This window comes from Myripristis murdjan, chromosome 17 (genome assembly GCF_902150065.1).
Source record: "Myripristis murdjan chromosome 17, fMyrMur1.1, whole genome shotgun sequence".
NCBI lineage: Eukaryota > Metazoa > Chordata > Actinopteri > Holocentriformes > Holocentridae > Myripristis > Myripristis murdjan.
Genome location: NC_043996.1, coordinates 27,089,249 through 27,102,223, shown reverse-complemented (window position 1 = coordinate 27,102,223; position 12,975 = coordinate 27,089,249). Strand labels below are relative to the sequence as shown.

Here is a 12,975-nt window from a genome sequence, read left to right as displayed (position 1 = left end):
CTTATTCCTCCTGTCTGTTATTATTTTTTTCCCTCCAGAGCAACAAGACGCTCAAAATCTCAAATTAGCCTCTTTTTCTGTTTCAAAAGAGATCCCATCAAGCTCATCCTCTGCGCCTCGTTTTGATCTCAGGCAGGGAAATCAAAGAGCTCTGCCTTTGACCTCCCTCTGTTCTCATCCCGGCCTTTAGTTTCAAAGCCGATCTCAAAACATTCGGATCTACGTCTCTGTCAAAAACCCGAGTCGTGCATCTCTAGCTGATCTCAGACAGAGCAAATAAGGAGCTCACAGCCAAGCACAAACATACCAATACATACACAAATACATACAAACATGACAAGTACGTACATGCAGGCAAAACATAGAGGCAAAAAACTATGCAAGAGCTCATTCAATCAAAGACTAGACTTCGAGAATTCAAGAATTCCCCAATATGGGATCAATACAGTACATCTATCCATCAATCTAGGCTTCTGCTTTATCTACAGTACACCTCCAAGAATTGCTTTCTGGTCTATCTGCTGTTTCTGTGGTGGAGAAATTAGTTTCTGTCCTCCTTTCTGAGGAATTCTCCGTGTATGATTGTTTGGATGTCAAAGCAAAATGGCAATGAGATGTGGATTTTGGTATTATGCCCTAAATCCAAATAGATCCAATTAGCACATATCTCTGTTTGGAGGAACATCTTGAGACGGTTAAAAAGACAGACACAGAAAATGGTGGCTCTAGAAAAAAGGCGCTTGGAGTTCTCTGGATGCATCATCGCCGTTGGTCCACAGAAACAAGAAAAATACACGACCAAATAGCAAAATAGGCCTAGAAATGTAACGTGCATTGGTAATAGGAGTTTGAGCCATAAGTAGATGTTTTTCACGGGGTGTTTTTTCCTTCAAGTTACCCGCCGTCCTCTAAAAACATCTAAATTTGCTTGAATTTGCCAGTTTGTCGTGGCCGCCACGCAGTGTGTAAGGCTAAGGAAATCTGTGGAAAATAAATATAGATAAAAGGGTGCTGTCTTTCATTTTAAATTGCAGGAAATTAAGTTCGAAAAAGGTTGTCCCCCATCTCTAAACCAAACCTTTAATGCCGCAGTGAAAGCAGCTCCATCGAGGTGTCTGTCTCATTTTAAGACTGTTTAGTTTCTGTGTCATGTATTTGGGCTGAGTGGGGGGGATTTAACCTCCGGGGAGCTCAGTTCAGAAAGCAGCTGGGAACGTCAGCGAGCGATCCCACGGAACAGCGTTTCCCAGGGGTCACCCTGTCAGTCACCGAGCCCACACAAACCCCTGGGAAGCTATTTTCCTCCCGTTGTCCTTAAAAAGCGACAGAGTGGGAGCGGCTAAATAATAACGGCCTCCAGTGCCTTCCCATGAGTGTGTCAGAGCAGTGCACTCTCTATGGTAATATAATTATACACCATGTAGTACAGGCATCCCACGCACTGAAGCGTCGAGCGTATTTTGGTATGCGACACATGAACCAATTTCCCGTCTGACAAACAGGCGATTTTGTTTTGTCTCAGCGGCATGAAATGGAAGTCAAAGGCAGCGCCACGCGGTTTAGCGTGCAACCGTGAACACGTCCTGTGCTGTTTTGCGCGTTAAGACTCTTTAGGGGTAACTTTAAAGGAGCAATGCAAAGGATGTGATGTGTAACCGTGCAGGGAGAGTCACATCCACTGCATTCATTTTAGATAAGGTTTACCATTTGTGGACAGTACACCCGTGCGAAACATTAATTTGAAAACATGCCTTTGAGGATTTCTGCTATCATTTCTCCTTGCTTTGATTATTACTATCTTGCTAATAATCTTTTTCTTTGATTTCTTTTTTTTTTTCCCTCCGAACAGCCTGCTCTCTAGATATTGCAGCAGCGAGATAAAATTCCTCGGCCATTTGAATAAGTTATTTTATCTCCTATATTTCTCCTTTTAAATCATGAATTTATGGAAGAAAGTAGAAAAACATATATATATATATATATATATATATATATATATCTACCCAGGCTGTGAGATAATGTCATTGTGATTTTTCTTGCTTCAGCTGATTTAGATTTATTTTCTTTGAACAAGAGAAAATATCTCAAAGGAGCTAAAATAAGGACAGGCAACCTTTGTTTTCCAAGCGATTTCATGGAATCAGAGCGGCATTATTTCACCCGTTTGGCCCATTATTTCACTTTGATAAACAAAAGATAGCTGTAAAAGTGAAAGCTAGGTGACTCCGGTTAACTTGGTCCTTGTGATGGGCATTTTTATAGAGTGTCTATTTTTAGGATGTCTGGCCAGTCTGGCTGCCTGAGTCACTTGTCCTCTGTTAGTGAGACTGTTTACTACACGAGGCTTTGTAACTCAGTCAGACACCAGAAAACAAGTTGAGGCAGTCTAGCCTCAAAATCAAGGTGGCAAAACACCACCGGCCAAATGTTGGTTATTTTAAGCTGTGGCTGCTAAGTTGGTTTACTCAGACGGATGCAGGCGAGCAGACATGCTCTGTAAGGAGTTTGTTATCTGAAATTGGCCTCTTGTAATGGGACAAGTGGCTGCTGGAGCCTGTTAGACAGTGCGGCTGGTGGATCGATAAGTTTGTGGAGTTATGTTTTTGGAAAAAGAAGACACCCTCTCTCATGCAACAGTTGCTTGTTGCTCAGTTAAAGCATATTGTGGGTTTTCTTATCCAAGACTGCTGCTTACAAATTAATTGTCTAGTTGTGCAATGGCTCATTTGGTAAATGGACTGAATTTCTATAGCACTTTTCTAGTCTATTTACCAGACGGCCACTCTTAAATGATAATTTTGTTCTCTGTGAAACCCCTCATCTGTTGGGTTGCTTTTTCAGCAGTTTTTATGTGCATCTTGTTTTCTTGAAGGAATACAACAAAGGTTTGGGCAAAATACCCTTTTCACCATTTTCACCTCTGTACATCCAGTAATTCAGTTCCTATGGGTAGCATTTGGTGTTAGCTTAGCATAAAGACTTGAAGTCAATGGGAGTCATTAGCCTAGCACCATCAAAGAGTAAAAATAAACCTTACAGCAACTCTAAAGCTGTCTTATTTACGCTACTTCAAAAACACATGATGCACCATGTAAATAAGACAGCTTTGGAGATAAGGTAAGGTTTATTTTTTCGCTTTGACAAAGCCAGGCTAACGACTCCCATAGACTTCAAGTCTTTATGCTAAGCTAACACCAAATGCCAGCCACAGGAAGTGAATCACTGGACGTACAGAGGTGAAAATGGTGTTGAACGTCTTGTCTCAGTCTGGGGAAATCAGAGAAAGGGTATTTTGTGTTGGAGTATTCCTTTACGTTCATATCAGCAATGCCCGAAAACAACCAATATGACTGTTTTTGTTTTATGTTTGTTAGCTGAACATAGTATCTGCCCAGAAAACATCACTATCATGTTGACAACACATCTGATTTGCACAGTAGATGTTAAATAGCTAGTGACAAGCATTAGTAGCGGCTAGATGTTTGTTAATGTCTGCAAAAGCTGCATTGATAAATTAATCTTGTAGACTTGGACACACCCACAGATGGTTAGTTAGAGATGGTTAAGCTTAGTGAATAGCTTGTTTGTGGGTTTGTGGTGAATTATTTGTCTCAGCTTCGTCTAAAACGTCTGGTCTAAAAGTGGAGCGGTTCTCTGCAGTTCCATGAATCTCAGATTAGTTTGTTAACGAAACACAAGACCGTCTGTTGTGCTGGACCGATTTGAATTTGGAAACTGATATTCACCTTATCAGACCTTTTATTGTTACTCAACTTGCTGTTTTTTTCCTGTTATGTGTTTATCAGAGCTGGTTACAGTACAAATGTTAGCCATCTGTCCTCTGTTGTTGAATCTAGGGTTGGTCTGACATGACCTGGAGGCTTTTACACACACACACATACACACACACACTGCACATTGCACACACCATGGGTCACACACTACTCATTAATGATACAGGCGAACAACCGTAAAATTGGTCCTGAGCAGATTCACACACAGACACACTCATACACACACACACATACACACACACATGCTCTGATTGGGTTTGACGTCACACACACACACCCCTCCATATCTCAGAAAACACATCCTGCTGGACAGCCTCGAGGCACATACCACCATGTATTTGTGACTCGATGGGCTTGAATTCAACCCGTGACTTAAATCACATGTCGCCCCATCCCGTCTTAAGATTAGATTGTATTGGAGATCATGAGAAAACATACATTCATGCACTGTGTGCCCAATTATAGTCACACAATTCCCCTCTCTCTCTATATATACTGAAAAAAACTGAAATCAGAAAACACTGGTGGGATTTACACAGCAGCTACAGGGGAAACCAAAATGATTGAGAGGATTTTAAAAACTATTTGAGCTGTCAGCACTTCATCTCGGCAGCTTTAAGTGGTATTTGAAGAGAAAATGATTGAAGAGGGCACTTAATGCTGAGAACACTTGTCAGCACTTTCCAAGTGATGTATATTGCATAATGTTCCTTCATTGCATAATGTTGGTGTAAAGTTCTCAGTTGTACGGCAGACAGGGGGCTGTCTGACAGATGGGGCTGCCCGTCTCTCCGCCGTGCTCCTCTGACTTTCCTCTTTATACTTATGGATGGGAACACAGTATAATTAATGAGATCTGGGCCCCGGCTTCCCGAATGCTTCCACTGAAACTTCCTCCAACACGCCCTAAATTGAATTTGCCGCTTTTGTAGGATGATGTCTCGGGTCGTTTATGGCTCTGTGTATTAGGCTCACTTCCTTAGCAAACTGAGTTAGATGTTTTTTTTTTTTTGTTTTTTTTTTAACATTTATTTATCCAATGAATGTTTGTTAAGCATGCATGCTCATTTGCAGCAGCAGAAATGATTCCTGTTCCTACAGTTACACACTTTTACACTTCATATCTGCCCTAAAACAAAAACACTCATACGTACGATGCAAAAAATATCGAGATTTACAAGTCATGTAGTCTCATAATCAGTCTTCTGCTTATGAAAAATCTTGTTTTCCTTCAAATAATAAAAAAAAATCTCACAGTGGAATGAGATAATCCCACTTGTTTCCAATGCTAATCAACTTTTTTTCAGAATTTTCTTGAATCAGGTGTCATTTTCTTGAACCTACTGGCCTGATCTGCCTTATTCTGCCTCGTGTCAACATATTTATACTTGTTCCGAGAAAAAAAAAAAAAAAAAATCTTGAAATAAGTGATTTTTAAGACTAAATATGTGACTCAATGACTTTTTAAGATAAGAGAATTTTTGCAGTGTAGCATGCAGACCAAAAATATGTCGCATTATTCACGCCACAAAACAACGCTGCAAGGCAACAAGGATGAATGAAAAGTCAATTTAAAGCTGCTGCTTGTGGCTTTGCTGCTTTGGGACTGTCACGCTTAACAACATTGGAGCTGTCACTGGAAAACTCATGGCACAAAGTCACATGACGCAGCAACGTATTCATCGAAACAGTATGGGGTTAAAACAAGACTCTGGCCATTTACAACCTGGACCAGTTTTACCTTTTTTCATCATAAGAATCAGTTTCTGGGGTTGATTTTGAGAGCCGCACACCCAGGAAATCAAGACTTACGTGGATATAGTGAAACGCTCTCTACCTGATGTAATTTTTGATGTAATCATTATCTCCATTTTCTTGATACAAACACTAATTAGACCCTCTGGGCTTCAGGGCTTTTCCTGTTCTGTTAACTGCTTGTTTTCTTTGTGTCCTGATTTTAAATGTACAAAATATTTTTTTTTAATATACCAGGTTTTGGTCAGCATGATGAAAAATGGAGGTAAAGGTCAAAGTGCTGTTCCTGTATAGGGGCGAACGCTCTTCATCCATTTTCTTAATCCAAATGTTGCTTGCAGATCTGGAGATTATTACAAACAATGCTCCAGCAAGTCAGACACAAATCCACTACTTCTTTCTCTCTGGATTTTCCCACTGACCCTGTCCCGTTTGTTTTTTTTTCTTGTGTTTCCAGGTGGATCTGGGATTTCTCCGGTTTGTCTCGGCCATCGGCACACAGGGCGCCATCTCCAAAGAGACCAAGAAGCGCTACTTTGTTCGCTCCTACAAAGTGGACCTGAGCTCCAACGGGGAGGACTGGATCACCGTGAAGGAGGGCTCGAAGCAGAAGGTAATGACGAGTCATTCATTTATTCATAATAGCCCATCTATTATTGATGAAGGACACTGCATTCCAATCAATGAGGAGGAGTGAGCCGGGTCGATAGCTGAATCGATATTCTCCGAGGCTGAGGGTGGTAGATAGCGTTCCTCTGTTTTTGGCATTTCTGCTTTATTTGATAATGACAGAAGACGGAGACAGGAAAGGCAGGGGAGAGAGAGAGGGGGTGACATTCAGAAAAAGGGCCCCGGGCCGGACTCAAATCCAGGCAGCAAGGACCCGGTGTCATTTTCTTGATTGTCATAGGCTGATCTGCCTTTACTTGTTCACAGAAAAAAATCCTGAAACAAGTTGATCAGCATCGGGATTTGCTTGTATGAAGAGAACCAAGATTTAAAGACTGAATATGAGACTTGTTAAGCTGGAGATCCTTTTTGCAGTGTGGAAGCAGTAAAGTGTCTTTTCTCCATCAGATCTTCCAGGGGAACCACAACCCGACGGACGAGGCTCGGTCCTTCCTGCCCAAGCAGACTCTGGCTCGCTACATCCGCATCCGCCCGATGTCCTGGGAGCAAGGCATCTGCATGCGCTTCGAGATCTACGGCTGCAGAACTTCAGGTACATTTAACACACACAGACTTATTGTCCATTTTCCACCATAAACCGGTGCCAAAGTCCTCGTGTCTTGCTCTTGGAAGACGGTTTTGGCAGCAAATGGAGATCCATATCCTCTTGTGTGTTTGCATTTCCACTGCACACCAACAACAACAGACTTTATGCAAAAAAGGAGGAGGCACCTAATCATTTCCTACATAAAATATAACAGCAAAACAGTAGACTAAACAGAGACAATATCGAAGCCGTTGTTATATTGATGATTATTCACCACTCTGCTGCTGTGCTGTTGCATTTAGTTTTGGAGAAGAGACTAAAGATGGAAAGACGTGCTTGACAATCACAAACGGAGACAAATGGCAGGATTCTCTCGCTATTATTCGGCAAATAATCTCTTGATAGAATGATCTTTTAATAATCTCTGTTTTGCAGTTGCTCACTTCTGTTGTTAAAAAGGGAAAGCAGGATAGTTTGTCACTCTGCTTGCGTCATACATCTAACCAATCAGAGACTATTCAGCGCTAAAAGATCTACCTCGAAGGTCGCCAGGAGCTCAGAGAGTTGGTTCCTCCGGTGGAAACAGGGCTCAGGGTTCCTCTAGTGGAAAAGGAGTAATATGTTGTAGGGTCACACTCCCCTCTTACAATCCATTGTACAAGCATGTGAGCAAAATGAGCACGTGGTACCTGATTCTTTACAAAATAGCACTGAACACGGGAAGGGTGACACAGTTCCATGAAAAATGTATATTAATTAGGTCGGTAGAACTTTTTCTTGGCAGGTCATTTTTTTTTTTCACACTTTGCCAGCCCTAGGCAGGTGAGCCAAAAAGTTAATTTTAGACTCTGAGGATACATCTGTGCACTGCTGGGTAGACACACACATACGCACACTTTTTTTTATTATAACTCTCCCTCTTCTCATTATGCACAAATGCACAGACACCACTGCTCTTGTTCTGCATATTCTGTTAAATGCAGGCATCCCGACATTTTTTTTTTTTTTCATATTTTTATTCCTACATTTTCTGCTTAATGTTTCCCTATGAGGATGTTAATCACAAAAATTCATCTAAATCAAATCAAACACACATTTATGTTGTGTAGTTGCACGCACACACTTCTTTTTTCTTAAAAAGTGAACAAAGGACAAAAAATAACAGCGCAGAGTTGGTGCAATTATCTTGTCTATACAACACACACACTTACATACACACTCTCAGGGCCCTATCTTGTGCCACCCGCTATCCGCTGCCACTACCCGCTACCCGCAAATTGCGGATTTAGGAGCTTCCGCTATCCCTAAACGGTATCTTGCGCCACCCGCTACCCGTTATCCGTTATGCCGACTGCATCATTTGCGCCTGGAGGTGCGTCGTGGGCGTGTTTCATGCGCTATCCCTAAAGTTGCTATCTTACGCACACACTTAAGGGAAAGCGGATAGCGGGTGGTCCTGACCACCCGCTATCCGCTTTCCCTAAAGTTTGGGCTGTTAGGAGAGCGCATCCAGGCGGCTTCAATGCGCGCCCCGACGGAGCCTCGCCACGCACACGGTCGGACTGATACCGGGACGCCGCCGGAATGGACTGAGTATATTACTCATATAGACTGTTTAGAGGAAAGACTGTTTTAATTGGACACTTACGCCAGCACGTTTTATTGTTTTATCATAAGCCAGCAGCTGTGCTATATTTTTATTATTATTTTAATATTTTATTTGCCCAATCTACCTTGTCAATAAATTAGTTTACACATAGTTCCCCCTCTGCCTCTCGTGTGTGGTGTGTGACCCAGGGATTTTACTCAATGTGGCTCCACCTCCCGAATTAACTCGCCTATAATATAATATATAATATGTATATAAAGCCACCTTGCTTTAGCCTCAGTAGAAGCCCTGAGAAAATCTAAATCCCTCTCTCCATCGCGGGTTTAGGATTTAGGATTTAGGGCCCTATCTTGTGCCACCCGCTATCCGCTGCCACTACCCGCTACCCGCAAATTGCGGATTTAGGAGCTTCCGCTATCCCTAAACGGTATCTTGCGCCACCCGCTACCCGCTATCCGTTATGCCGACTGCATCATTTGCGCCTGGAGGTGCGTCGTGGGCGTGTTTCATGCGCTATCCCTAAAGTTGCTATCTTGCGCACACACTTTAGGGATAGCGGATAGCGGGTGGTCAGGACCACCCGCTATCCCTAAAATTTGGGCTGTTACGAGAGCGCGCCCAGGCGGCTTCAATGCGCGCCCCGACGGAGCCTCGCCACGCACACGGTCGGACTGATACCGGGACGCCGCCGGAATGGACTGAGTATATTACTCATATAGACTGTTTAGAGGAAAGACTGTTTTAATTGGACACTTACCCCAGCACGTTTTATTGTTTTATCATAAGCCAGCAGCTGTGCTATATTTTTATTATTATTTTAATATTTTATTTGCCCAATCTACCTTGTCAATAAATTAGTTTACACATAGTTCCCCCTCTGCCTCTTGTGTGTGGTGTGTGACCCGGGGATTTTACTCAATCAGTACAACCTTGTGACACGTCCACTTGGACACATCTGGCTCCATCTCCCGAATTAACTCGCCTATAATATAATATATAATATGTATATAAAGCCACCTTGCTTTAGCCTCAGTAGAAGCCCTGAGAAAATCTACCTCCCTCTCTCCATCGCGGGTTTAGGATTTAGGATTTAGGATAGCGCATCCTGCCCTTAAAGGCAATGGCACCTGGCACACTGATTGGTTTAACTGGCGTAACGCCCAAAACACGCCTATACATAATATAGCGGGTAGCGCAGGTGTTTTGCGGATAGCGGGAGGTGCACAAGATAGCAATTTTACGGGGGAACGCCTCTTCCTAAATCCTAAATCCGCAAATAGCGGGTTTAGGGAGTCTGGCGCAAGATAGGGCCCTTAGGATAGCGCATCCTGCCCTTAAAGGCAATGGCACCTGGCACACTGATTGGTTTAACTGGCGTAACGCCCAAAACACGCCTATACATAATATAGCGGGTAGCGCAAGTGTTTTGCGGATAGCGGGAGGTGCACAAGATAGCAATTTTACAGGGGAACGCCTCTTCCTAAATCCTAAATCCGCAAATAGCGGGTTTAGGGAGTCTGGCGCAAGATAGGGCCCACAGTGTCTGAATTGAACTTGGCTTACCTGTCAAGGGCTGGAAAATGTAGAAAAACCTGCCAAACAAGATAATTAACATGCATTTTTGGTATTAATATGTCACGTTACCTGTTTTCAGAGCTTTTCTTGTGTGTTAAGTCTAAACTTGCCCACACATGCAGAGGATCAGTGTTGTATTTCCTCATGAGGTGCAGCAGCACTCAGCGTAACCGAGGCTTTGCAGTGTCATCATCTGAAAAAGTTACAGGGCAACGCGGCGGCTGACCTTTATCGATCTCTCCGTCAAAGACAGATTTTACCTGCGTTTGGCGCTTGACCGGTGTTCATTTCAGCCCGTGCACTCGGTTACGCTCACCCTCTCCTGTAATAACACCGCTGCAGCGCCGCCGCACATCGTGAATCAACCCAGCATCTTTTTGGCTGCCGGAGGAGAATCTCCTGCAGCTCCGCGTTGATTTAAAATAATCACCGCTTCCGAGGCGAGCGCAGAGTCCCGCAGAAGGACACAGTTATTCATTACAGCTGAGCAGCAGAAAATCAAGCTGACTCATCGCTCATCCCCTAACATTATATAAACCTAAAGTCCTTGATGTGCTGCAAGCAGCTCTCAGTAGGAGAGCTCTGGAAAGCAGATATTAGGCTTTTAGTCATGGTAGATCAGGCTGTGGAGAGATAGAAACAGGTGATTCAGGAAATATAATTACGCAGTCGGGAAGCTCTCTCTCTCTCTCTCTGTGTGTGTGTGTGTGTGTGTGTGTGTGTGTGTGCTTGTGTCTGAGGTGAGTATTGCATATAGAAACATAATGATAACCATCTATAAACACAACATCGACAAGAAGAACTTTATTCACTTTATTCACCCCTGAAATGAACCTAATCCTGATCATAACCCCAAACCCAGGTCCTAATCCCTCAAGTAACTCTTTAAATTCACCTTTACCCGAATTTAAACCTAATCCTGCCTCTAATCTCGACCATAAACCACACACAGTCCAAACCACACACTTAAGAAAGAGGAACGGCAAAAAAAAAAAAAAAAAAAAAAAAAAAGAAGAAGAAGGAAGGAAAATCCCGCAAAGTGAGCATTTTCCTCATTTTGGACTACACAAGAATGTAACCACACACACACACACACACACACAGTGGGGGTTTCCACACAACAACAGTCAGTAGTTGTAAAACCAGATCACAATGGAGCTCACATTGCAGAGGAATTTACATCCACAGGAACTGCCTTTAAGCGCCAGACAAAACTCCGGGAGCGTTTGTGAAATGCAGCGTTTTGATACACAAACAACACACTCTGAAGGGTACAATTGTTTCAGCCCGGATATTAGATTCAGCTTGTTTTGGATAATAGATTTAACTTGGCTTACAATGGACAGATTATTTCATTCCAAGTATTAAATGCATTTCATTACGTTTTCTTTTTGTGTGTGTGTGTGTGTGTGTTTTCTGAGAAATCCAGCCCTCCTGCGTGTGTCATTGTCTGGGAGATTTCCTGATGCTTTTATTACTGTGAGATGGTTCAACAGACCGTCCCGTTACTGTGAGGGCACACGCTCAATCTCAGTCTCACCGACAGTGACCGTTCCTCTAACGACCCTGTCCCCTGAAGAACCCTGAGCTCCTGAGGGGAACGCTGCTGCTGCTGGTTATCCTGTGACCTCTGACCCCATTAGTGAAACGTGTACATGTATGCATATCTCTGAGGGATAGCAAAGAAGCAAATTACTCATTGCTCTGTGTGTAAAATAACACTTGATGTGCTGTAAAGCAATTAATCACTGACTCCGTTTACATGCACACCATATTCCGGTTCGGGTCAATATTCTGGTTAAGGTAACTTTCAGAATAAGGTGTTTATATGCGCTTCAGCAACTGGAATATTCAGTTTACATGTTACTTGGCATATTCCTGTGTTTCGGCGTTTTCCATTCTCTTACGTAATGCGACACTCAGGGGGGCAGCAGTGTGTGTATAGGCGTCTGGTCTGCCGGAAAAACAGACGAAGAAGTCTTCTTCTTCTTCTGTTGCTATTTCTGTTTTTCTACCATCTATATCCTCCATGATATTTAAGTCTTTCGTTAGCTGAAGGCAGACTGCAGTCTCCTGGCTCTTGCTGCTTTTCGCCATGTTGTTTTCCCCGCTTGCAGTAACCATAGCAACAAAGATGCCCCAGAATTCCTTGCGAATCGAGCATGCGCTGTTGTGACTGAATATTCCGGTACGGGGCTTTTTCCAATTAAGGTGTTTACATGGCACAATATTCTGGTTAGAACAGACACATGTCAGGGGTCTGATTGGTAATTCTCTCCAACTGGAATATGACCTTAATCGGGTTCGGTGCGTGTTTACATGACACGTGCGCAACCGGAATATTGCGAATATTCTGAATTATACAGGAATATGGTGTGCATGTAAACATACTCATTGATCGGTCATCACAAGCTGATCCATTGACTGAAATGGTGGCAGCAATAAATCAGTCACAGTCATAGCAGCAGCAACAGTGGCAGCAGTAGTAGCATTTATCAGTAGCAGAAGCAGTAGCACTAGTAGTAGTTGTAGTTGTAGCATCACTAGTAATAGTAGTAGCAGTAGTAGCAGTAGCAGTGGTAGTAGTATCTACAATAAGGATGGCTTCCGTCAAATAGTATCGGCTTTACTCGCCTTGGCTGTACTCGCTTTAGGCACCAGTTACTTTTCTGGATTTCATTTTCCATTGCACATGTGTATTTTTTTAAAAAATATATACAAGACCAACTCAAAATGTCTCTTTCATATGAACAACATTAGTGTAACCTAGAGATTCTCTTAACAAACTTTTTTTTTTATATACATAAATGGATAGGATAGATTGTTGACTATGACGTGATCGCCATGGTCACCTCGCTGCCCTGTGGTGTGTAAACAGACAAACACAAATTCATGTTGGCGTGCCTCTTGGTAGTAAAAACAGTAGTGGCTGTAATTATCAGCGGGTGAGAGCAGACAGGAAGACGGGTTTAAGATAAGACAAGAAGTCAATCATCAAACAAAGTGTGTGTACAGACGGACATACA

The 12,975-nt window shown here is 42.8% G+C and overlaps 1 protein-coding gene across 2 annotated transcripts in view; it reads left to right on the top strand.

Annotated features, from left to right (window-relative positions):
• LOC115375258 (neuropilin-1a-like) overlaps positions 1-12,975 on the top strand; it is a 101,530-nt gene that overhangs the window by 63,745 nt on the left and 24,810 nt on the right. For both annotated transcript variants that reach the window (XR_003929697.1, XM_030074667.1), the window contains exons 7-8: positions 6,007-6,162; positions 6,627-6,771. Coding sequence is in view for 1 of the 2 variants with exons in the window: in XM_030074667.1 (XP_029930527.1) it covers positions 6,007-6,162; positions 6,627-6,771 (301 nt within the window). In the remaining variant the exon portion in view is untranslated. The remainder of the gene's footprint in view (positions 1-6,006; positions 6,163-6,626; positions 6,772-12,975) is intronic.